At 38.6% G+C, this 24,980-nt stretch overlaps 2 protein-coding genes across 16 annotated transcripts in view; one reads left to right on the top strand and one right to left on the bottom strand.

Moving 5' to 3' along the window:
* The window catches only part of CCPG1 (cell cycle progression 1), an 86,866-nt gene that overhangs the window by 27,472 nt on the left and 34,414 nt on the right, over positions 1-24,980 (top strand). For 5 of the 15 annotated variants that reach the window (XM_078334262.1, XM_078334263.1, XM_078334265.1 and 2 more), the window contains exons 5-10: positions 98-299; positions 5,304-5,555; positions 7,842-7,963; positions 12,670-14,075; positions 17,245-17,342; positions 22,403-22,479. In XM_078334262.1, the coding sequence (XP_078190388.1) occupies positions 98-299; positions 5,304-5,555; positions 7,842-7,963; positions 12,670-14,075; positions 17,245-17,342; positions 22,403-22,479 (2,157 nt within the window). Of the gene's footprint in view, positions 1-97; positions 300-3,096; positions 3,193-5,303; positions 5,556-7,841; positions 7,964-12,669; positions 14,772-17,244; positions 18,415-18,681; positions 18,708-22,402; positions 22,480-24,980 lie in introns of those variants that run through there. The other 10 variants (XM_078334259.1, XM_078334260.1, XM_078334261.1 and 7 more) reach the window with 5 other exon arrangements.
* The window catches only part of PIGB (phosphatidylinositol glycan anchor biosynthesis class B), a 42,015-nt gene continuing 35,042 nt past the window's right edge, over positions 18,008-24,980 (bottom strand). Inside the window, exons 10-12 of the mRNA XM_054239669.2 lie at positions 21,426-21,639; positions 18,673-18,853; positions 18,008-18,366 (exon numbers count right to left, since the gene is read on the bottom strand). Coding sequence (XP_054095644.1) covers positions 18,223-18,366; positions 18,673-18,853; positions 21,426-21,639 — 539 coding nt within the window. The 3' untranslated portion in view covers positions 18,008-18,222. The remainder of the gene's footprint in view (positions 18,367-18,672; positions 18,854-21,425; positions 21,640-24,980) is intronic.

The raw sequence follows: 24,980 nt of genomic DNA, 5'->3' as shown, positions 1-24,980 counted from the left end.
CAAATTACCGTAATACTTAGTACTGTTGTATTCTAAGAAAATATAAGGCCCTTAAATAACTGTTGAATTTACTGTCTCTAAAATCATGATTCTTTAGGCAGAGGAAGAAAAGACAACTGAAGACAGTATCTACATTGGGACTGCCAGTGATGATTCTGATATTGTTACCCTTGAGCCACCAAAGTTAGAAGAAATTGGAAGTCAAGAAGTTATCACTGTTGAAGAAGCACAGAGTTCAGAAGACTTTAACATGGGCTCTTCCTCTAGCAGTCAGTATGCATTCTGTCAGCCAGAAACTGGTAAGAATGACCCGATAAGAGACTTAAATACATGTACGACCACATTTTATATAAGGGCTTGTTTTCTACCCCTAATAATTTAGTCTCTGGTTTTGAATATGTTTAGGTAAAATGCAAGACAAGACTATTTTTTTGTGTGTGAAGTCTATTAATACCTAGTGTTGTCCTAGACTGTTCTGCAGCATAGCAATCTTTTGCTTTAACAGTAACCACCTTTTGCCATTGAATAGAAGACAAAATTTCTTCAATGAGATTCATTAAAATCACAAATGCTCCACAATTCATTTGGTGCTTTTTAGATCTTTAACAGTGGGAGATTGGGGATACCAATATTTTTGCTTGCAGTGGTATATAATTTATATTATAGAAATAGTAAAAGAAAATTTTTATTAAAGTCTTTTCAGATACATTCAGTTATTCATTGTGCAACAGTCGTTTATTGAGTACCTACCATATGCCAACAAGAGTTCAAGGTGCTGTCCAAACAGCTAGTCTCCCAAAGCTGCTGACCTTCAGAGCTTTTGTTTTAGATTCTGTTATGAAAATGTCACTATTGTAAGTCACATTTTAATGCAATCAATGCCCATTGACAGAATCATTCAGAGATTAAAGTGAGAGTTGCTTATTTTCTTTCTACTATGCTTCAGTTCAGTTTTAGCGGTGTGTATTACTTCTTTCAATGTGATAAAATATGTAGATACAAAGTTCCTGGCAAATTCTATGAGACACAAACCTGTAATTCACTGTTATTAACCCACAATTATAACTAATAATTATTAATAGTTATGGCAGAGACAACTTGGAACACTGCTAGTGATTCTAAAAATTTATTTTAATGATTCTGACAGAAAAACAGGAAACATGTAGTATCTATTTTAGATAATTTTCTTTGATTTTACTATTATTTAATATTTATGTTTCCCAACCAGAATCAGACAATAGAATTTTTGTCATTCCAGTTTAATCTAATAAAATGTCAAGTAGAGATTCTTGGCTGGGCATGGTGGGTCACGCCAGTAATTCTAGCACTTCGTGAGGCTGAGGCCTGTGGATTACCTAAATCCACGAGTTCAAGACCAGTCTGGGCAGCATATAGCAAGACCTCATCTCTACAAATAATAAAAAAGCCAGGTGTGATGGTGTGCGCCTGTGGTCCCAGCCACTTAGGAGGCTGAGGTGGGAGGAGGTTGAGGCTAGAGTGAAGCTGAGATTGTGCCACTGCACTCTAGCCTGGGTGACAGAGCAGGACCCTGTCTCAAAAATATAAAAAAATTAGAGGTTCTTGGCTGTCTCATTTAATGAGAAGTTATTTTCAGTTAGTATATCAGTAGTTTGCCTATAAACATGAACTTGAAAACACTTTGTCCAGCTATTTAAATATTCATCTGACATTCTTGGTGGTCAGAGGAAAACTTCAGCCTTTGTTAGAGTAGTATTCATAGTATAATTATTTATGGGAGGGGTATTATAACTGATTTTAGAATCCTTGTTGCTTGTCAAAGTTTATTATTTTTTTTAACTCTAGGATTTGTATTGGATTCAGGTAGTCTTTCTTTTTTTTCTCCCTTTCCTACCTCTGGTTTAATTTGAGAATATTAATGGTCCAGAAAAGTCAAATTGAAGCCGGAGTGTGTAAGAAACTGAAATAGACATAAATGAAATTACATGTTGTTGCCAGGCTTGTTGGCTCACACCTATAATCCCAGCACCATCTCAAAAAAAGAAATAAAGAAATTACATGTTGTTAACTTTTTTTCAGGAAGTTGCATACTTCTAAGCCCATTCCTCTAATATTTATCTCCTTTCTAAATTCTGACTTCTTGGGAATTTTGTAGACTGAGTTAAGAGGAATATTTGATTAAGTTTATTTTTACTCATTGTTATTCCTCCTAAAGATACTGTTTCAGGCTGGGCGTGGTGGCTCATGCCTGTAATCCTGGCACTTTGGGAGGCTGAGGTGGGCGGGTCACAAGGTCAGGAGTTCAAGACCAGCTTGACCAACATGGTGAAACCCCGTCTCTAAAAAAATACTGAAATTTTGTGCTATACCGAAAACACTACATAAACCAGTTGCCAAGAGTTTTTGTTTTTGGGCCAGGCACATTGGCTGATGCCTATAATCCCAGCACTTTGGGAGGCCAAGGTGGGTAGATAACCTGTGATCAGGAGTTGGAGACCAGCCTGACCAACATGGCAAAACCCATCTCTACTAAAAATAAAAAATTAGCCAGGTGCCTGTAATCCCAACTACTTGGTATTAGCTGGCTGTAGTCGTGTGGGCCTGTAATTCCAGCTGCTCTGGAGGCTGAGGCAGGAGAAACTCTTGAACCAAAGAGGCAGAGGTTGCAGTGAGCCAAGATTGCGTCACTGTACTCCAGCCTAGGTGACAGAGTGAGACTCCGTCTCTAAAAAAAGTTTTTGTTTTTCCCTTTAGATTTGTTAATTTTGTGCTAGCCATTGCTTAGTTATTTGTTTTTTCCTTTCCCTTTCTTCTTCATCCTTAAGGATTTCAACTTAAATTTTTTCTTTTACTAACTTATATTCTTGTGGCAGTGTACATTTTGTTGGTTTAAGAACATTACCCACTTCCTCTATGTGAACTCTCTTCCCTGACAAAAAGCAAAGTTGGTAGTGTAGAGAAGTTTGTATTGTGTATGTTTTTAAGAAGGCACGGTTATTACATTTTAATTTAGTACAGATAACAATGTTAAGTGAAAATTATTTTTAATTCTTTTTTTCCTTTTTAGTCTTTATAATAAAGCTTTATACATCTTTTTTTCCTGTTTATTCACAAAAGAAAGATGGTGGGAGAAGCTGTGGAAGATTCCTGAATGCATATGGGGATGGGATGATCAACTGAAACACCATGTTCCCAGCCAGCTCGCTTTCCAAGGTCATGTGACTAAATTGGACGAGCTTCTCTAGAGCTGAGTGTGCCTAGTCACATTTACTATTTACTGAGTGCTTTAAGATACCTGTTGTCATCTGCAATACTCTAAATGGGTTCAGAATCTCTGGCAAAGGAGCTGGCCAAGCTTATTGCATGCCTTTGCATTGCTTGCATCTGTGGGCCAAATTAAGCTTTTTTAAAAGAAATTAAAAATCAGAATAGTTATTATATGTATGGGTCAAAAAGATGGAAGCATTAGATAAGGATGTGAATATATTAATATGGGTTAGGCTGCTTTGTTAGAATATATAAGGAAGGCAGTATGCTAATGTAGAATTGAACATTTATTTAAAGAAGTTTTACAAATTATTTGTTTTCATATTTACCTATGTTACTTTTATGTCAGAAAGCCTGACTTAAATACTCTAATCACGATCATGAATGCCTTTGTATTATGTAATGAATGCTTTAAGTCTTCCTTTCTTTCTCTTTGTCCAAGAAATGTAACCTCACACCTGAGGCGACGGCGTCTTTGAAACACTAGTGAACAAGAATAACCAGATAAACATGATGGGCATAAGGGTCATGACCAAAAAGATCTCTCAGTGGCATCTGTATCCCTAAATATTAGGAATATTCATTAATTTTCAGTAGTGCCTTCTGTCTTTGTGTTTATTGTTGTAAGTGTGAAAGTAAACCGTTATGATCCATCTCTGAAAAATACTGCCTAACCTAAATCACCAGCTTTCCTGTGGCATGGATATCCTGTCTTCTGAAGAACTGTTTTTGCTTTTCTGGAGCATGAATATTTGTTGTTTTAGAGCTCTTTATATTCAAGTTCATATTTTATCTTTACTTTTAGTGTTTTTCCTGTAAGTGGCTCATGGAAATTATTTCTGAGTTATAAAAGCTTCTTTGTCAACATATAGTTTGTTGATATATGGAATAGTGTTAAGAAATTATGTACTTGGAAAAAACTGAAGGTGATTTTTCCAGGGAATATGTTTCCTGGACTTGTAATTTCTTGTTCAAAGTTTCTCCACCAATTTATTTTTTCTCTACTATTCTTTTCACAAAGGAGCAGCACCAGAATAGTCCTTAATATTGGAGATAGCTATTGTGTCACTTCCTCATGCTGACATATTTACTAGAGGGTAAAGTTAATAACCTTCTAGTAAGAGTGGCAGTCGAAGGGAAGGGCTCATCTGACTTCTGGAATCCTGTGTTAAAATAGAGTGCTTTGAACCTTGATCATGGGATAATTAGATTGGAAATGAAACTAGAGGACCAGATACACCCAAGGAAGCTTTTGGTAGTTACCATACTTTGTAAGTCACAGGAAATGCTTGTGTACTTTCCTGTGTTTCTTAAACAGTTGCAGTTAAATTACCTTTTTGAAATTGAATGAAGAGACAGAAGGTAGTTGTTTTCTTTCCAGAAATAGTACTTGTTTATAACTCTAATAGCAAAGTATTTTTTTGTTTGTTTTGAGACAGCCTTCTTGCTCTGTTGCCCAGGCTTGAGTACAGTGGCAGGATCTTGGCTCACTGGAACCTCCAGTGAGGAACCTCCTGGGTTCAAGTGACTCTCCTGTCTCAGCCTCCCAAGTAGCTGGGACTATAGGTGGACCACCACACCTGGCTAATTTTTGTATTTTTAGTAGAGACAGGGTTTCGCCATTTTGGCCAGACTGGTTTTGAACTCCTGAGCTCAGGTGATCCACCTGCCTTGGCCTCCCAAAGTGCTGGAATTAAAGGCGTGAGCCACCATTCCTGGCCAGCAGTGAAACTTGAGGCTAATAAGATTGAAGGATTGTTTTAATAGTATAGACTATAAGGCGAGGAGGGTTAAAAAAAAAAGAAAACAGAAAGAGGCCCTCAAAGCACAGAATAATATGATCAACAGATACTAGTGTATCACATTTGAAATGCTTTATGTTTTGGCTTTATGTTGATAAGTTGAAAACCCGTTTTTTCGTTTGTTGTTTGGTTTTTGCTTTGGCTATCTCATGTAAAAAGGCATGTAAGGGATGGCATTGATTATTCTAAATCATTTTTACTGGGAAAGCTTTTCCAAGATTTTGAATAGCTAAATGTCAACTTTTTTCTTAATAGTATTTTCGTCTCAGCCTAGTGATGATGAATCAAGTAGTGATGAAACCAGTAATCAGCCCAGTCCTGCTTTTAGACGACGCCGTGCTAGGAGGAAGACTGTTTCTACTTCAGAATCTGAAGAACGGCCACTTGCTGAACAAGAAACCGAACCTTCTAAGGAGTTGAGTAAACATCAGTTCAGTAGTGGTCTCAATAAGTGTGTTATACTTGCTTTGGTGATTGCAATCAGCATGGGATTTGGACATTTCTATGGTAAGTATTTGAAAATGTGTTATACATAACCTGATGCGATAGTGTAGAGGCACTTAAGAGTGAGGAATCCTGGGCAGGGTGTGGTGGCTCACACCTGTAATCCCAGTACTTTGGGAGGCTGAGACCGGCAAATCACTTGAGTGAGTTAAGAGTTTGAGACCAGCCTGGCCAACCCTGTCTCTACTAAAAATACAAAAATTAGCCTGGTGTGGTGGTGCACGCCTGTAATCCCAGCTACTCTGGAGGCTCAGGTAGGAGAATTGCTTGAACCTGGGAGGTAGAGGTTGCAGTGAGCTGAGATCGCAACGTTACACTCCAGCCTGGGCAACAGAGCGAGACTGTCTCAAAAAAAAAAAAAAAAAAAAAGTCGGGTGCGGGGGTGAATCCTGGGATCTGTTTTCAGTGCCATTATTAAATATATGGCCTTGAAAACTTGAAGCCTCTTTGAGCCTCAGTTTTCCCATTCTAGAAGTGGGTGCTGCCTATCACAAAACTTTTTATTTAAATAAGGTAGTAGTGGCGGGGTACAGTGAATCACACCTGTAATCCCAGCACTTTCAGAGGCCAAGGTGGGTGGATCACCTGACCAACCTGACCAATTTGGAGAAACCTCGTCTCTACTAAAAAAAAATACAAAAATTAGCCGGGCATGGCCTGTGGTCCCAGCTACTAGGGAGGCTGAGGCGGAAGAATCGCTTGAACCCGGGAGGCAGAGGTTGCAGTGCCAAGATTGTGCCACTGCACTCCAGCCTGGCGACAGAGCAAGACTCCATCTCAAAAAAAAAAAAAGGGTAGTAGTTATTAACAAATGTAAGGATAATAACCACATATGTTAGTGACTTTTTTAAAAGTTAAAGGATTAGAAGATTAAAAATCTGAAATGCTCAGCTTGAGGCAAATCATTTATATTTAGAATCATAGTTAAACTAAGTTGAAGTGTGACTTTATTAAGGCAGAGTATTGAATTCCCATTTGAAATAGTTACATTTGAAATGTGGGAATAATTAGTGTTCATTATTTCTACTTTGAGGTTTCACATAAGTATCATACTTTGTAACATTCATTGTTGCTTCTGTGATTCACATGAATTGAGAGTTTTTCATCTTTATCCTTATACTTTGCTCTTTATTGTGGTTGATAGTGTTTATATATGTTGATTATCTTATCAATTCAAAGCCTTTAAATGCCTTTGGGTGAGAAGAGAAAGATATTTCATTGGTGTTACTGTCTCGTTTAGAAGCCTCACCATTGAATCTCCCCGACTTTCTTTTTTTTTTGAGATGGGGTTTTGCCTTGTTGCCCAGGCTGGAATGCAGTGGTGTGACCTTGGCACACTGCAACCTCTACCCCCAGGGTTCTAGCAGTTCTCCTCCCTCAGCCTCCTGAGTAGCTGGGATTACAGGCGCCTGCCACTACGCCCAGCTAATTTTTTTTGTATTTGTAATAGAGATGGGGTTTCCAAGGTGTTGGAATTACAGGTGTGATCCACTGAGCTCACTTACTTATTCTTTATTTATGTAATAAGAATTTTTTTTCCTTTTTCTTTTTTTTCTTTAAGATGGAGTTTCACTCTTGTTGCCCAGGCTGGGGTGCAATGGTATGATCTCAGCTCACTGCAGCCTCCACCTCCAGGTTCGAGCAGTTCTCCTGCCTCAGCCTCCCCAGTAGCTGGAATTACAGGCATGCACTACCATGCCCAGATAATTTTTTGTATTTTTGGTAGAGACAAGGTTTCACCATGTTGGCCAGGCTGGTCTGGAACTCTTGACCTTAGGTGATCCATCCACCTCAGCCTCCAAAGTACTGGGATTACAGGTGTGAGCCACTGTGCCTGGCCTAAGAATTTTTAAAGCACTGTGAAATGCTGATACCTTGAATAAAATGATTGTCAAGATTACACAGGTTATGGCCAGGCACAGTGGCTCACACATGTAATCCTAGCACTTTGAGAAGCCGAGGTGGGCGGATCACTTGAGGCCAGGAGTTCGAGACCAACCTGGCCAACCTAGTAAAACCCAGTCTCTGCAAAATTTAGCCAGGCGTGGTGGTACTTGCCTGTAGTCCCAGCTAGTTGTGAAGCTGAGGCATGAGAATCGCTTGAATGCGGGAGGCAGAGGTTGCAATGAGCTGAGATCACACCCATCTGGGTGACAGACTGAGACTCTGTCTCAAAAAGAAAAAAAAAGATTACATAGGTTATATGCAGATTACCAAAATTTAAAAATATATAAAACATTTAATCATAATATTTATGTTACATATCCTTAATAAAAATCTTTATTTTAGGCACAATTCAGATTCAGAAGCGTCAACAATTAGTCAGAAAGATACATGAAGATGAACTGCATGATATGAAGGATTATCTTTCCCAGTGTCAACAGGAACAAGAACCTTTCATAGATTATAAGGTATGTACCACTAAAAAATATTTAAAATAATTGTTAGTAATTATTGTGCATATTAGTTAGTGCTTATTGTGCTTAATAGTGCAGATGAGTAAATCAGTAATAACGCTGATCATTGAATTGAGTACAGGTGCTTACTGTGTCCTAGTCATTGTCATGAGTGCACCATATAGAGTATTTCTCTTACTCTTACAACGTGGGATTAAGCAAGTATTAACTTTTATAGGTAGGAAGAGGTTTAGAAAGGTTAAGTGACTTTCCCAAGGTAGCAACTGGCAGAGCTAATTTGTTTTTTGTTTGTTTGTTTATTGGATATGGAGTCTCGCTCTGTTGCCCAGGCTGGAGTGCAGTGGCGCAACCTCGGCTTACTGCAACTTTCACCTCCTGGGTTCAAGTGATTCTTGTGCCTCAGCCTCCCAAGTAGTTGGGATTACAGGTGATCCAATTTTTTTGTATTTTTAGTAGAGACGTTCACCATGTTGGCCAGTCTGGTCTCTAACTCCTGACTTTGAACTCCTGAACCCAGGAGGTGGAGGTTGCAGTGAGCCAAGATCACGCCTCTGCACTCTAGCCTGGGCGACAGAGCGAGACTCCATCTCAAAAAAAAATATTCTTCTGCCCTGCTGTTGTTCTCAATTTGTTGTAGCTCTCTGCTTTGTGTTTTCTTGCATATGAACCTTGTATTTCCCAATGTTTATACTATTGAAAATACACCTTAGCCTTCTAAAGTGCTGGAATTACAAGTGTGAGCCACCACACCCGGCCCTGGCCTTTTGTTTTGTTTCATTTTGTTTGGCAGAGCTAATTTGATTTCAAGGATTTGACTTAAGAACTTTTATTTCTAGCTGCTGTTTTATAGTTAACATCATTTAAAATTGACATTTTATATGTGGATATAGACATTTTTGTTAACATTATTTTTACAGAGGGAAGCAGGCATTTTCAGTTGGCAGGACGGAAAGAGGAGAGTTGCGGGTTTTTTTTTTTTTTTTTTGAGACAGAGTCTTGCTCTTTCACCCAGGCTGAGTGCAATTGCACGATCTCGGCTCACTGCAACCTCTGCCTCCTGGGTTCAAGCGAATCTTCTGCCTCAGCCTCCTGAGTACTTGGGACTACAGGCGCATGGCATCACACTAGGTTAATTTTTGTATTTTCAGTAGAGATGGGGTTTCACCATGTTGGCCAGGCTGGTCTCTAACTCCTGACCTCAGGTGATCCACCCACCTCAGTCCCCCAAAGTGCTGGGATTACAGGCATCAACTACTGTACCCGGCGAGTTGTGGGTTTTTTTTTTTTGAGAGGGAGTCTCACTGTTGTCAACAGGCTGGAGTGCAGCCTCCTGAGTAGCTGAGACTACAGGTGCCTGCCACCATGCTGGCTAATTTTTTGTATTTTAGTAGAAACGAGGTTTCGTGATGTTGGCCAGGATGGTCTCAATTGTCCTAACCTTGTCATCCACCTGCCTTGGCCTCCCAAAGTGCTGGGATTACAGGTGTGAGCCACCACACCCAGTCTTGAGAGTTGTGGTTTTATAGCCTCTCTAAGATCTTCTTTTGATTAGGGACATAGCCGTTCCCTTTCATTGTTTTTTTTATTCTGATGGAAGGGAAAACATGCTTTTTTCTGTCTATAACTCACCTAGATCTCATCTCACAGGACAGTACTGTCCATTCTGTTGTTATCCAACACATTTGTGGGTTTATGAGGATCAGCTAAATAGTTGGTCCCCTGTCTACTTTTTTCCTAGGAATGGTGTAGAGATAAACTCAGGGTAGAAAAGTAAGCTGTGTCTGGGTGAGGTGGTGGCCTTCCAAATTTCCAAAGGTGGTGACTTTGGGAGACCAAGGTAGGTGGATTGCTTGAGGCCAGGAGTTCAACACCAGCCTGGCCAACACAGTGAAACCTTGTCTCTACTAAAAATACAAAAATTAGCCAACTGTGGTGGTGCACACCTATAATCCCAGCTTCTCAGGAGGCTTAGGCACAAGATTCCTTGAACCTCAGAGATAGAGGTTTGCAGTGAACTGATTATCACACTGTTGTACTCCAGCCTGGGCCACAGAGAAAGACTGACTCTTCCTTTCTCCCCCTTCCCCCTTCTTCCCCCTTTCCCCTCCCCACTCCCCCCTTCCCCCTTCCCCTCTCTCACCCAGCACCCCACCAACTCTATCTCAAAAAAAAGGAAAGAAAAGTAAGCTATTTTTTCCACCCCCAAATCTCACACTTAATTTATGTAGCCTTCCCTTACAGGTTATTTTTCTTGAAAAGACAAAAATAATACTTTGTAACTAAACTGTATCTTTCAGGGAGGTACTTTTCCCATCCAGGTGTTAACCAGACCTGACCCTGCTTAGCTTCTGTGTTCAGAGGATATTGGGCGCATTCAGGGTGGTTTGGCTGTAGACACAGGGAAGTACTTCCCAAGTTAATTACAAATAGTGCAGTTTTTCCTACCTATATTAGAATATGCCATTTTCTTCTTCACCACAATGGTTTCTGGCTCCATAGGATAACACTGACTTTTGGAAGACTCACCATACATAAATCTTTACAAAGAGTTTGTATTTCAGGTTTGGGTTTAGGTTTGTTTTTTTTTTTTAGATGGATTCTCACTTTGTCGCCCAGGCTAGAGTGCATGGGGGGTGATCTTAGCTCACTGCAACCTCTGGCTCCTGGGTTCAAGCAATTCTTCTGCCTCAGCCTCCCAAGTAGCTTGGATTACAGGCTCCCTCCACCATTCTCAGCTAATTTTTTTGTATTTTTAGTAGAGATGGGGTTTCACCGTGTTGGCCAGGCTAGTCTCGAACTCCTGACCTCAGGTGATCTACTTGTCTTGGCCTCCCATAGTGCTGGAATTACAGGCGTGAGCCACTGCGCCTGGCCCTTTTGTTTTGTTTTGTTTTCTTTTGTTTTAAGGAGGTCCCATTCTTGTTGTCCAGGCCGGAGTGCAGTGGTGTAATCATGGCTCACTGCTGCAACTTCCTGGGCTGAAGCAATCCCTCTTGCTTAGCCTTTCAAGTAGCTGGGACCACAGGCTACCATGTCCAGCTAACTTTGTTTTTAAATTTTTCATAGAGATGGGGTCTCGCTATGTTGCCCAGGTTTTTCTGGAACTTCTGGGTTCAAGTGATCCTCCTGCCTTGGCCTCAAAGTGTTGGGATTATAAAGGTTTAAGCCACTGTGCTTGGTTAGAGAGTCAGTTTTTGCAGATGTCTTGTTTCTAGCTGTTAAGTATGGATCAGATAGATACTGAAGCTCTTTGGAAGACCTGGTCAGGATCTGCTTATCAGTCACTTCTGTCAACATCATATTTACTACATGAGGAAGGCTGTACTCTTTCATTCTGTGGCTGCCTTTGCTTCTGCTTTTCAAGATTATGGTACAGCAGTGCATCAGTCTCTTCTGCTCCACAGTCCACTCCTGTTGGGTAGAAGAAACTTCTCTCATACAGGTAGAGCAGATGTAATGACTGTGATTAAATTTTAAATCTTTATTTGTTCTCTGAAGATTAATGAGCTAGAAAGTGAAGCAATCATTTTAGAGAGTTATTGAAGTATAAAATAGTGTCATTCTCTTAAAGGACTTGTTCCCCCCACTTCTTTTTTTTTTTTTTGGCTTGTTTCTGAATCCAGGTAATTAGCTGGTCTTACTCAAATGGGGTAACCACAACATGTGTGGTCAGTTACACCTAATTTAAGTATCATTTTGCAGATTTATACATAAGATATTTTTAACTGAATGGATAATGCTGTAAGAACTTGTTGAAGCATATTGTTTAATGTTTGACTGTTTTTGGTTAAAATTTGTTACTTATGCATATGTTTGAAAGAAATTTCAAATCAATCAAGGACTGATTTACCCTTACTGAAGCAGAAAAATTCTATAAGCCTAATTGACAACCATTTCTCTCTTTCAGAGTCATAGCAATCTGTAGATTAATCTTCAGAGTTGTATTAATCTGTACAGATTACAGAACTGCTGTAATCTGAGTAACAGTCACTTTGAAAGTTTACATATAATTGGATAAGTTATAAATGTTACTAAGATTCAGTGTGTCCTCTAATATGCTTATAGAATTTATGGCTTATCTGTACTTACCTAGCAATGTTAATTGCATAGGACTAAAATTTTCAAATAGGACTAAGATTATTAGAATTTCTTCTTTCGAAGGGTACTGTGAGTACAAACAATCTTTTGAAGCCATAAGTCAGCTCTTGATGTAATTTTACTTTTTATAAAGATAACCTCTCTTCCTAAGATTCAGAAAAGCCTTTAGTCCTGTTAGCCCTAGCTAACTTTCTGACTTTTAAATTCTTCCAGCTGGGCATGGTGGCAGGTGCCTTAATCCCTGCTATTGGGGGGTGCTGAGGCAGGAGAATTGTTTGAACCTGGGAGGGAGAGGTTGTAGTGAGCCGAGATCGTGCCACTGCAGTCTGGCAATAGAGTGAGACTCCATCTCAAAAAATAAAATAAAAAATAAATTCTTCTACCATGCTATTGTTCTCAATTTGATGTAGCTGTCTGCTCTGAGTTTTCTTGCATGTGAACCTTGTATTTCCCAATGTTTACACTATTGCACATTCTACCCGGGGTATAGTATCTGTAGAAGTAAAGACACAAAAGCTTATGGGGTGTTATATATCTTAAAGACTTAAATTCAACTTTTAAAGCACTTGAAATGTTATTTCTTCTCTTTCAAAAAAATGTAGTCATTGAAAGAAAACCTTGCAAGGTGTTGGACACTTACGGAAGCAGAGAAGATGTCCTTTGAAACTCAGAAAACTAACCTTGCTACAGAAAATCAGTATTTAAGAATATCTCTGGAGAAGGAAGAAAAGGCCTTGTCTTCATTACAGGAAGAGTTAAACAAACTAAGAGAACAGATTAGAATACTGGAAGATAAAGGGACAAGTACTGAATTAGTTAAAGAAAATCAGAAACTTAAGCAGCATTTGGAAGAAGAAAAGCAGAAAAAATACAGCTTTCTTAGTCAAAGAGAGACTCTGTTGGCAGAAGCAAAGATGCTAAAGAGAGAACTGGAGAGAGAACGACTATTAACTACAGCTTTAAGGGGGGAACTCCATCAGCTAAGTGGTATTCAGTTACATGGCAAGTCAGATTCTCCCAATGTATTTACTGAAGAAAAGGAAATGGCAGTCTTACGGGAAAGACTCACTGAGCTGGAACGGAAGCTAACCTTCGAACAGCAGCGTTCTGATTTGTGGGAAAGATTGTATGTTGAGGCAAAAGATCAAAATGGAAAACAAGAAACTGATGGAAAAAAGAAAGGGAGCAGAGGAAACCACAGGGCTAAAAATAAGTCAAAGGACACATTTTTGGGTTCAGTTAAGGATACATTTGATGCCATGAAGAATTCTACCAAGGAGTTTGTGCGGCATCATAAAGAGAAAATTAAGCAGGCTAAAGAAGCTGTGAAGGAAAATCTGAAAAAATTCTCAGATTCAGTTAAATCTACTTTCAGACATTTTAAAGATACCACCAAGAACATCTTCGATGAAAAGGGTAATAAAAGATTTGGTGCTACAAAAGAAGCATCCGAAAAACCGAGAACAGTTTTTAGTGACTATTTACATCCACAGTATAAGGCACCTACAGAAAACCAGAATAATAGAGGTCCTACTGTGCAGAATGATGGAAGGAAAGAAAAGCCAGTTCACTTTGAAGAATTCAGAAAAAATACAAATGCACAGAAATGCAGTCATGGGCATGATTGTAGAGACAATTCTCATTCTTTCAGAAAGGCTTGTTCTGGTGTATTTGATTGTGCTCGACAAGAATCCATGGGCCTTTTTAACACAGTGGTGAATCCTATAAGGATAGATGAATTTAGACAGATAATTCAAAGGTACATGTTAAAAGAACTGGATACTTTTTATCACTGGCAAGAATTTGATCAGTTCATCAGTAAGTTTTTCCCAAATGGTGTCTTTCTACATGATCAGAAGCTCTTCACTGACTTTGTCAATGATGTTAAAGATTATCTTAGAAACATGAAGGAATATCAAGTAGATAATGATGGAGTATTTGAGAAGTTGGATGAATATGTATATAGACACTTCTTTGGTCACACTTTTTCCCCTCCATATGGACCCAGGTCGGTTTACATAAAACCATGTCATTACAGTAGTTTGTAACATTTGTAGATTGGATAGCATTTTTATGATTTGATGAGTTTCTTGGAAGGTTACTGTTTCCAAGAGTCTTGCTTTATTGCCACTGAGAGAATTCAAAGTCAATTGAAAGATAGAGTCTAAAAATTATAGCTGTTATAAATGGAAAATTTCATTATAACGTAATCACTTTGACCTGACCAAATGATTTAATTTTTATCTTAAAAAATCCGTTAAGAATATATAGAATCCTATTTTGGCCAAGTTTGTTTCTTTTCAGTATAGTTTATATGAGAAGATCGCCTTAGGTGAAATTATTTTCCTTTAATCTTTTGTGTATTTATCCACTTTCGGAAGCTAGGAGTGAACAATACAAATTTTACTCTGAAGTCAGAAGAGCTCATATGTAATAATTCTAATGTCCTAACTATTTTCACTTGTCCATTCCATGTACCAGCTTAGTTATGATACTTAATACTTAATCACATAATTATCCTTGATAAAGGTAGAGGCACAAAGATGCAAAGTGAGCAAGTCAGATTCTAATGTGTGTACCAATTTTTTATCCATTTTCATCTTTATATTCTGTAACATGAAACTTACCTGATCTTCAAATGTTAGTTTCACTTTTTATCTTTGAAATACTTACCTTTCTGAATAAATATAATGTGTCTATAAAATAATGAGACTGATTCTGGTGTCTTTAGTTGTAAAGCAGGTATCTAGTCATATAATGAACAAAGGTGAGGCTGCCTTGAGGAGACAAGTGAAAAATTTTTGCTTTAAAGGAGCTCACAAGCTAAGTAAATAAATAAAATTAAGGTGTGGGGGTATGGTGGCCTCAGACTGTCTGGAGATGTTTGGAAAGGCTTCTTGAGTGAGATGGCCTTTGAACTGTGAACTAGTTTTTAAACTGTGAACTAGTTTTTAAACTAGCTTTTGCAAGAGAAATGATAATTTACTATGCAGACAGGGAAGGGGATTTTACTTAGAAGGAAGGTCATTTGGAGATGTGAAGATACACTACTTTAAGGAAGCAGGGTAGTGCTGGAGGATAAGAGATGCAGACCATGAAGGGCCCCATTTTATGCTAAAGGTTTTGTCCTGTAGGACATGGAGAACCTCTGAAGAAATTTCAAGGCTGGTAGGATAAGATTATATTGTATTGTAGATTACAGTAGTCCCCCTTTATCTTCAGGATATTTGTTCCAAGAGCCCCAGTGGATACTTGAAACCAGGGATAGAACAGAATTCTATGTATAATATGCATGAATTTCTTTTTCCTTCTTTACGATCTCACACATAGCTTTGTTCTTACCATAGATCTTACCAACCTCAGCATACTTTTGTCTTCCTTATTGAGAACGTTCACCCTTTAACTTAAAGGAAGCACTTTATAGCTTCTCTTTGGCATATCCAGATTGCCAGCATCACTATTGTATTTTGGAATCATTATTAAGTTTTTTAATCATAATTATCCTTATCTTAGGGATACTTGAACACAAGCACTGTGGAACGATAACAGTGTATTTGATCAACAGACTGCTACTAGATGATTAAGAGGTGGGTAGCGTGGATACTGGACAATGGGATGACTCACATCCCATGTGGGATGGAACAGAACTGCCTTATTTCATCACATTACTCAGAACAGGCATATAACTTAAAACTTATGCATTATTTCTTTTTTTATTTTTATTTTTTGAGATGGAGTCTTGCTTTGTCATCCAGGCTGGAGTGCAGTGGCGCAATCTCAGCTCACTGCAACCTCTCTCTCCCAGTTTCAAGTGATTCTCCTGCCTCAGCCTCCTGAGCAGCTGGGACTACAGGTGTGAGCCACCACATCTGGCTAATTTTTATATTTTTAGTAGCGATGGGGTTTCACCATGTTGGCCAGGCTGGTCTCTAACTCCTAACCTCAAGTGATCCGCCCATCTCAGCCTCCGAAAGTGCTCCGAAATAATGCATAAGTTTTAAGTTATATGCCAGGAGTGAGACACTGCCCGTCGCCTAAAACTTAAGAATTATTTATGAAATTTTCTATTAACATTTTCAGACCACAGGTGACTACAGGTGACTGAAACCTGCATCCCAGAAAGTGAAGCTGTGGATAAGGCGGGACTACTGTATTGACAGCAGCTTACAGGATTGACAAGAAAGGTGTGAAGCTAGAAGGTGGTCAGTATATTACAGATGTAAGCTGTTTAGATGAGCATCTAAACTGGGACAATAGTAGGGAGGAAAGGAGAAAACATTTTGAGAATAGATAGTAACATTGGTATTTCTTGTGAAAGACAAGTAGAAGGTCACGGTGACTTCTAGATTTCTGAGTTGGGTCATCTGTTGGATAGTAGTATCACTGTGATAGGGAATTCCAGGTTTGGGGTAAGGGTAATTGGAGATGAGAATTGTATTTGGAAGTAACTACTGACATTCAAGTGGGGAGGGATAGTTGGCAGTTAGTGCTATGGTCATCTCTTTTGCTGAGCCTGTATATTTATTAGACTCCTAGGAGAATACCAACATCTATGAGGTTGTAGGGAAGGCTAGTGATGAAAATCTAAAGGCTATCTCAAGTAAAAGGAATATTTAAATGTGTCATGTTTTTAAAAAGTCGATGTGTGAAAAATGTTTCTTGGCTTGGAAATTGGGCAGTCGGGATGGCAATATGGACTTCCAGTGAAGTAGTGACAGAAGCCTGATCGTAGACATTGAGGAAAGCGGGTGTAGGTCTTGTGAACTTTTGCCGTAAGGGAGAAAAAGTTGAGACTTTTGTTTTGGTTTGTGAGACATGTGTTTGCATTTCTGCTGAGTGATAAAGCCAATGGGGAGGGATTGATTTCTACAGGAAAGGAAAAAAATAATAATAATGGAAACATCTCATTATTTTATTGTCACATTTCTTTTCTTTGTTATCTGTTGAATGTTTCCCTTTTTTGCCAGTAGAGTTACTATTTTCTTCTTTGTATAGGACAAAAACTATAATATGGACTCCTTTATTTTTATACAGATATACTAAGATTATAATTCAGATATTTAATCTTTTTTCATAGTGTTCAGATAATAGATTAATGGAGAATAACAGTTAAAATTGTTTTCAATTTAAATACATTGAACTCTAACATAGATGAAAAATGTGTTTACTGCTTTCAGTCGACCTGATAAAAAGCAACGTATGGTAAATATTGAAAACTCCAGGCATCGAAAACAAGAGCAGAAGCACCTTCAGCCACAGCCTTATAAAAGGGAAGGTAAATGGCATAAATATGGTCGCACTAATGGAAGACAAATGGCAAATCTCAAAATAGAATTGGGTCAATTACCTTTTGATCCTAAATACTGATTCACAATTGAGTTAAGCTAGACAACTATAAGAGAAACATGTATGCTTTGTACAATGTTTGGTATTGGAACTAACGAAATTATCAAGATGACAATGTCTTTTTTTTTTTGTTTCTAAGTCTCAGTTTGATAACTTTATATTGTTACTAAGAAGCATTAGTTAAAAGCCTACTAACCTGCATTTTCCTGTAGTTTAGCTTTGTTGAATTCTTTTTGACACTGGAAATGTTCAACAGTCATTTTACTAAGGAAGCCAGGCATGCAACAGATTTTGTGCATGAAATGAGACTTCCTTTCAGTGTAAGAGTTTAAAGCAAGCTCAAATCATACATGACAAAGTGTAATTAACACTGATGTTTGTGTGTTAAATTTGCAGTAGAGCTTGAGAAAAGTACATTGTGCTGGAATTTCATCTTTAACAGTTTATAATCTTACACTTGCTTCTTGTCTTTATGTGGGTTCACGAGCCCACTGACTTGTGAAGAATTTACTGCCCTCTTAAGAGCTTGCTGACTTGTTTTGTGAAATTTTTTGAACATCTGAATATTGTGGAAGAAACAATAAAACTACACCATGAGGAAAACTGAAGGTCTTTATTTAAAATCTGGCATTGTATTAACATGTGATTTTCTACTACGTGGTATTTTATAAATTTCCTCAGTAGTGATATTTGGTAAAGCAGTTCATACAGTTTTTCCTAAGTTCCATAAATCTTACCCAGTGTTTATTGAAATATTTAAGCAGCATCTGAGTATTTCCACCCAGCAATGTTAGTTTATCTCAGAAAGTTCAGAATGTCATCTTGTTGAATTTCCCTTTTAACTTCCGTTCATAGACATATACATGACTTCCAATTCGACCCTCCGGCAAGTGAGTGTGGAAGAAAACAGCAGTTCTGTTATAACTGCTTGTTGTTAGGAAAGTACTTATTTCCTAGAAGCAAATAAATGTTTAAATAAATAAAGGCTACGTTTTGCTGAATACTGTTTCAATGAATTTTAGCATTGCTTATTTGAATTGCTCTCTACAACTTTATGCTTAATAAAAGAATTAACTTACATGAAGTAAAATACCTTACAATTATAGAACTGGGGCTTATTTTGACTGGACAAAAGACTCATCATGAAATGTGGGATGAAACAGACCATAAGAAAAGGTTATTGTGAATTTACCTGAGGGTTTCCTAAACCTGGGGTAAAATAAAAATACTGAGTTTTCTTCTTTTTCATGTTTACTTACCTTCTCCAGAATGCTGAAGATGATCAAGTGAGTAGGTAATGATGCATCTTCATGAAACTCTCTTTGTAACCAGTTTAAGGGATTTAGGTAAAATATATCTGCTTCATCAAGATACTGACTTTTTCCAGTCAGGTCTGGGGGACATTGGAGAAATCTCATTGGAAGTGGGCAGTGAACATGGCTATGAAAAGAAAAGTTACCAGAATAAACACAAGTAAAAACTGAAAGTTTTCATTAGTCTTAAGATACGTCATTTATACTTAGCAAAATGTGAAATCGGAATCTGTAACTGTTGCAGTTAAGTGAAGAAGCAAGCCTTTAACTCATTTTCCCAAAGATAAAATATGTGATTCTCATACCATGTAAACTGTGCAGCAGCAGCAGCAGCAGCATAACCTGTAAGCCCAAACTAATGCGTAAAACTCCATTTCAAGGAGGGAAGTAGGTCAGTTGGGGGATGCAACATTCTGTAACATTCATATTCTGTTCTCGAAACGTAAATGGTCTTCAGGACCAGGTAAGTTAACTTGTTAATAAGAGAGTAATTCTCCATAGGCTTTTTTGGTAAAGTAGGAAACTGTGGTCCTAACCAGAAAGGAGTCTTTCTTCCCTTTCTGCTCTAATAGGGGATGGATCACATCTTTACATGGTGAGTTTTAAGTATTTTTTTTCCTTTATATCTTTAAGATTTAGAAGTAGAGAGCAACATATGTCCATTGATTAACATCCAAATAAGTAACGGTTTTATTGTGGCATAGAAAGACTAGACTGCCCACCAGGGGCAGTGGCTCGTGCCTGTAATCCCAGAACTTTGAGAGGCCAAGGTGGATAGATCCCCAGAGGTCAGGACTTCGAGACCAGTCTGGCCAACATGGTGAAACCCTGTCTCTACTAAAAATACAAAAATTAGCCAGGCATGGTGGTGTGTGCCTCTAGTCCCAGCTACTCAGGAGGCTGAGGCAGGAGAATTTCTTGAACCCAGAAGACGGAGGTTGCAATGAGCACTGAGATCACATGCCACTGCATTCCAGCCTGGGCGACAGAGCAAGACTCTGTTTCAAAAAAAAAAAAAAAAAATTAGAGTATATAAAAGATGGATTCATTTCAATACTAGTCATGACAACTTAAGCCAGTTACTTAGGTCATGCAAAAAGTCACGTTTATAATGCCTTGGGAAAAGTTAAACCTCACTGATAGAAACACTTAAAATTTCCAATTAGAAATGAAGTTAATAGTTATGCAGGAGGTTTATTTATGAAGTGCATACAAATTAAATGTACATAAGACCTAATAGGGACTTATTTATTAGAAGTGAAGGTCTTATTTCAAAGGGAAGTAGAAATTCTGAGAAAAAAAACTGCTTGCTTTATACTGTAAAATAGGCATCAGAGTTTTTCCTCTATTTGTGTGCTTTGAAAAGGTGTTGAGAACTTGGTGAACTATACAAAGCCTAAGACATCAACTAACTACAACTATGTATAAAGAACATCTTGGTACCTCTAGGATTCCTGTCCTCCACAGTATTACCCCTAATGTGAGCACGGAGAGTGAATGTCCCTTTCTCAGACATATAAATATATATACTAGGGAATCCTCAAGTTGAGAGGATACTTGATGGCTTCCACTTAGACTGTTTTTTGCTAGGATCTCAGTTTTTCTAAATTGTATATTAATGATTGGCATTCATGATCAGTTAAGTAGGAGTATTCCAGGTGTTAAATTCCCCTAAAGTGGTAACCACAGTGATTAAATTAATTGAATGTGCATATGAGACATTAACTCCAAATCATTTAAAGCCAGACTGAGTTAAATAGATAGAGGATTTTCGTTTTTTCTTTTTCTTCTTGCTCTGTTACCCAGGCCAGAGTGCAGTGGTACATTCTCAGCTTACTGCAACCTCCACCTCCTGGGTTCAAGTGATTCTCCTGCCTCAACCTCCCTAGTAGCTGGGACTATAGGAACACACCCTAACACCCAGCTAATTTTTTTGTATTTTAGTAGAGATGGGGTTTCACTATGTTGCCCAGGCTAGCCTCAAATTCCTGAACTTAGGCGCTCCGCCTGCCTCAGCCTCCCAAAGTGCTAGGATTACAGGCACGAGCCACTGCGTTCAGCCTGATATAGAATTTTCTATAGGACATCTGGCTGCTTTGCCCCTGTACCATTACTGGGTAATTGGTAACCCAGCTTTATGAGATACAAGCACAGGACCAAATGGATGTCTTTTTAAATGCCATACATAGTTGAGGCAATTTTAGTATATTTTCCAGAAACACTTAATTCAAGCTTTAGAATATCTTGTCACATTCCTTAAATTTTACAGGTGAGACAACTGATGTCCAAAGAGATTAAAAATCTAGTTTAAAAGGAGGGCAGTAGTCCAGTAGTAAATCTAGATTGAAATCCATGTTTTAAGATTAATTCAAATTGTGTAAAGATGTGTCACGGAGATGTGTAGTAAGGTAAGTCATACATGAGTTTCTTTACTAGGAAGACTATCAAATACCTACAGATTGTTTTAAATCAGAATTAAGTGTAAGTAGATTGTTTTTAAAGCATAATAAAGTTTATTTAAAAGATTTTCATTGATACAGTTCAAGTGGTTTTTAAAATCCACCAGTGAATAAATATGAGAGTTTAAAATTTATCTTTTGATCAGCAACCAATTAATTCAAATCTAGGAATCTGAAAGGGAATTTTAAGGTAGTCAGTTTCAGTTTCTTAACAGCATATAGTGGAACATCCTTTATTACCTGTAATAAGGAGTAGAGTGGCAAGGCATCATTACAAATACTGACGCTGAAGGTTTATTGGGATTGTTGTAACAAACTTTTTGAATATGACTCATGACATCAAGAGTACCTCGTTGATGAACTAAACCAGTATAAAGGGCGAGGAACAAATTTGATAAAAACAGGAAACTTAGAGCTGGTTTCTTCCATGTTTTCAGGTGGGTTAGTGAGTAGCCTATATGAAGACAGACATATTGAACCTTAACACTGACAGCCTTTTGTTTTCTTATGTTAACTGCAAATACATCTGTAATTTTTAATGGAAATAGCACAAACTGTAATATTATAATAGACAAATAAGGAATAAGCAATAATTCATAATCTCTCTGAGCATTCACTACTGTTGCCATCTAGGTCTTGATTTTTCTAGTAAAAAGTATTGAGGTATAGTTGAAAGATCATAGTTATGGAGTCCAGCAGGTCCAGATCTGAATTCCAGTTCTAGCACAAGTTGTTTTACTTTGCTCATCATTGGAACACTTTTTTTTTTTTTTTTTTTTTAATTAGAAAAAATGTCCAGTGCCTGTCCTGGTACATAGTAGTTGCTAAATAAGTAGGACTTTTAATTATTCCATTTACCTACCTCTTTAATCTCCCTAACACTAGTAATTGGTATTTTCGTGTGTAATACAAGTTTCAATAATGTGTCCTCTTAGGAAGGCTTAGGAAAGGCTTAGGAAAATAAGCTGTTGGGCACCTGGGAGGTTTTCCTTAAGTATATGAGTGGAAGAAAAGTTGCTGTGTCTTTTTTTTTTTTTCCCACTAGAATGTCAGGCAATTTGGAGATGCTAAACATTTTTCCTTTTTTGATTTATGAAAGTGATTATTCTGTGGGGCAAAACAAAACAAAAAACCAAAGGAGAAAACCAAGTGGAATGAATAGAAGGATCTAAAAAGATAAGTAAAAGTCTCTCTCCCCTCCTTTTCTCCAACAACAGCCACTGTTAATGGACACATTAGGATCTCTGAGAATACCAAGAACAGGCTTTGCCACTGGAAAAGAATGAGCTTATTAGTAAGTGTGACATTTTGTTCATAATTTACATATACTCTTTCTATAGAACTAGATAACAGTTCTTTTGGAACTTGGGTATTCTTCATCCAAACCTTGGTTTGCCTAAAATGTTAGTACTAATACCCAATGGGGTCAAGGCAGTGTTTTAACTTTAGTTCCTCCTCTGTGATGTTAGTAATCTCCAGAGTTCATACAATTCATGAGCTGGAATGTCACATATTCATGTCACCCAGTACTTGTTAAGCTACTTGAAACAGTTCTGATTGATCAAAGAATAATCTGAAAAGCTGTGTAATGAAGAATGTAGCAAGGTCAAGAAAACTAAGCCTATCACTTAAATCTACATTTATAAGATGTTTGAAATGGTAAAATGTGTAACCTACTAAAAGGGTTGAGAATTAGAATTAGCTTTATTTGAAATAAAATAGCTGAGATGGAGGATTACTTGAGGCCAGGAGTTCAAGACCAACCTGGGCAAAATAAATACTCCATCTCTACAAAAGATAGAGCAAAATTAGCCAGGCATGGTAGTGTGCACCTGTAGTTCCAGCTACTGGGAAGGTTGAGGCAGGAGGTTTACCTGTCCCCATGAGTTTGAGAGGACGGTGAGCTATGACTATGCCCGTGCACTCCAGCCTGGGTAACAGAGTGAAACCCTGTCTCTATGAAGATAAAAATAAAATAGGGCCAGGTGCGGTAGCTCACACCTCTAATCCCAGCAGTCTGGGAGGCTGAAGCGGGCGGATCACTTGAGGTCAGGAGCTCAAGACTAGCCTGGCAAACATGGTGAAACCCTATCTGTACTAAAAATACAAAAATTAGCTGGGTGTGGTGGCACACACCTGTAATCCCAGGAGGCTGAGGCAGGAGAATCACTTGAACACAGGAAACAGAGATTGCAGTAAGCCGAAATCACGCCACTGCACTCCAGCCTGGGCAACACAGCGAGACTGTCTCTAAATAAATAAATAAAAGAATAAAATTGGATTCTAAAAGTTCAACTATCTGTAATAACTCCAAGCACGGATACAGCAGATCCTCAAATATAAATTGAAGCACTTGGGTTGGGTAGGCTGAAACAAATCCACTTTAGTAGGTTCACAAAAAGCTACATTAAAGCCTTGTCTTTGTCTGTATTGCTGTAATGGAACACCTGAAGCTGGTAAAGAAAAGAAGTTGGGCTGGGCAAAGTGGCTCATGCCTATAATCCCAGCACTTTAGGGGGCTGAGATGGGCGGATCACCTGAGGTCCGGAGTTCAAGACCAGCCTGACCAACATGGAAAAACCCTGTCTACTAAAATTACAAAATTAGGTGTAGTGGCGCATGCTTGTAATCCCAGCTACTCCGAAGACTGAGGCAGGAGAATCGCTTGAACCCAAGAGGCGGAGGTTGCTGTGAGCCGAGATTGCACCATTGCCCTCCAGCCTGGGCAACAAGGGCAAAACTCTGTTTCAAAGAAAAAAAAAAAGTTTACTTGGCGCATGGTCCTGCAGGCTGTAGAATAAGCATGATACCAGCATCTGGTGAGGGCTTCAGGTTGCTTCCACTCATGGCGGAAGGTGAAGGGCAGCCAGTGTGTGCAGAGATCACATGGTGAGAGAGTAGAAACAAGACAGTGGGGGAAGGTGCCAGCCTCTTTTTTAACAGCCAGCAAACAGGGAAGCTCAGTACCCCAGGATGGTACCAAGCCATTCGTGAAGGATCCGCCCCTATAATTGAAGCAGCTCCCATTAGGCCCCACCGCCAACAATGGGGATCAAATTTCCACATAAGGTTTAGGAGACAAACATCCAAACTACAGCAAGTCCATCCTACAGCAAGGCCTTCGAAGATACAGCTTGTTCTCAATTATTTGAAGATACTTACAAGGTGAGCATATGTAAAGTAGATTTACTTATTAATAATTTGTTTAATAAATGTTAATCGAAAATTTTATTAGAAACTATGGGACTGGGCCAGGTGTGGTGGCTCATGCCTGTAATCCCAGCACTTTGGGAGGCTGAGGCGGTCAGATCACAAGGTCAAGAGGTCAAGACCATCCTGGCCAACATGGTGAAACCCTGTCTTTACTAAAAATACAAAAATTAGCTGGGCATGGTGGCGTGCACCTGTTGTCCCAGCTACTCCGGAAGCTGAGGCAGGAGAATTGCTTGAACCTGGGAGGCGGAGGTTGAGTGAGCCGAGATTGAGCCACTGCACTCCAGCCTGGCGACAGAGTGAGACTCTCAAAATAAACTATGGCACTAGGAATACAAGAGTATAGGTGGGTGACACAAAATGGGAATTCTTTGGCGATAAAGACTGAAAATAGTACTCTGGGTAGAATGCTGGAAGATAACATGCTTGTGTTTCCAGCATCTTTAGTACTGGTGAGACAGGGCATCTCTTAAATTAGGTAATGTTTGTCTTACATGACAGTGATTTTAACTCTGAGCTTAGCTCATTTTAGGATGGATCATTTGTAGTGAGAACTGAATCTCCATATTACTTAGAAAAGTA

Source organism: Callithrix jacchus, chromosome 8, assembly GCF_049354715.1.
Source record: "Callithrix jacchus isolate 240 chromosome 8, calJac240_pri, whole genome shotgun sequence".
NCBI lineage: Eukaryota > Metazoa > Chordata > Mammalia > Primates > Cebidae > Callithrix > Callithrix jacchus.
The sequence above is the reverse complement of the archived record's forward strand: the minus strand, read 5'-3'. Positions and strand labels throughout refer to the sequence as shown.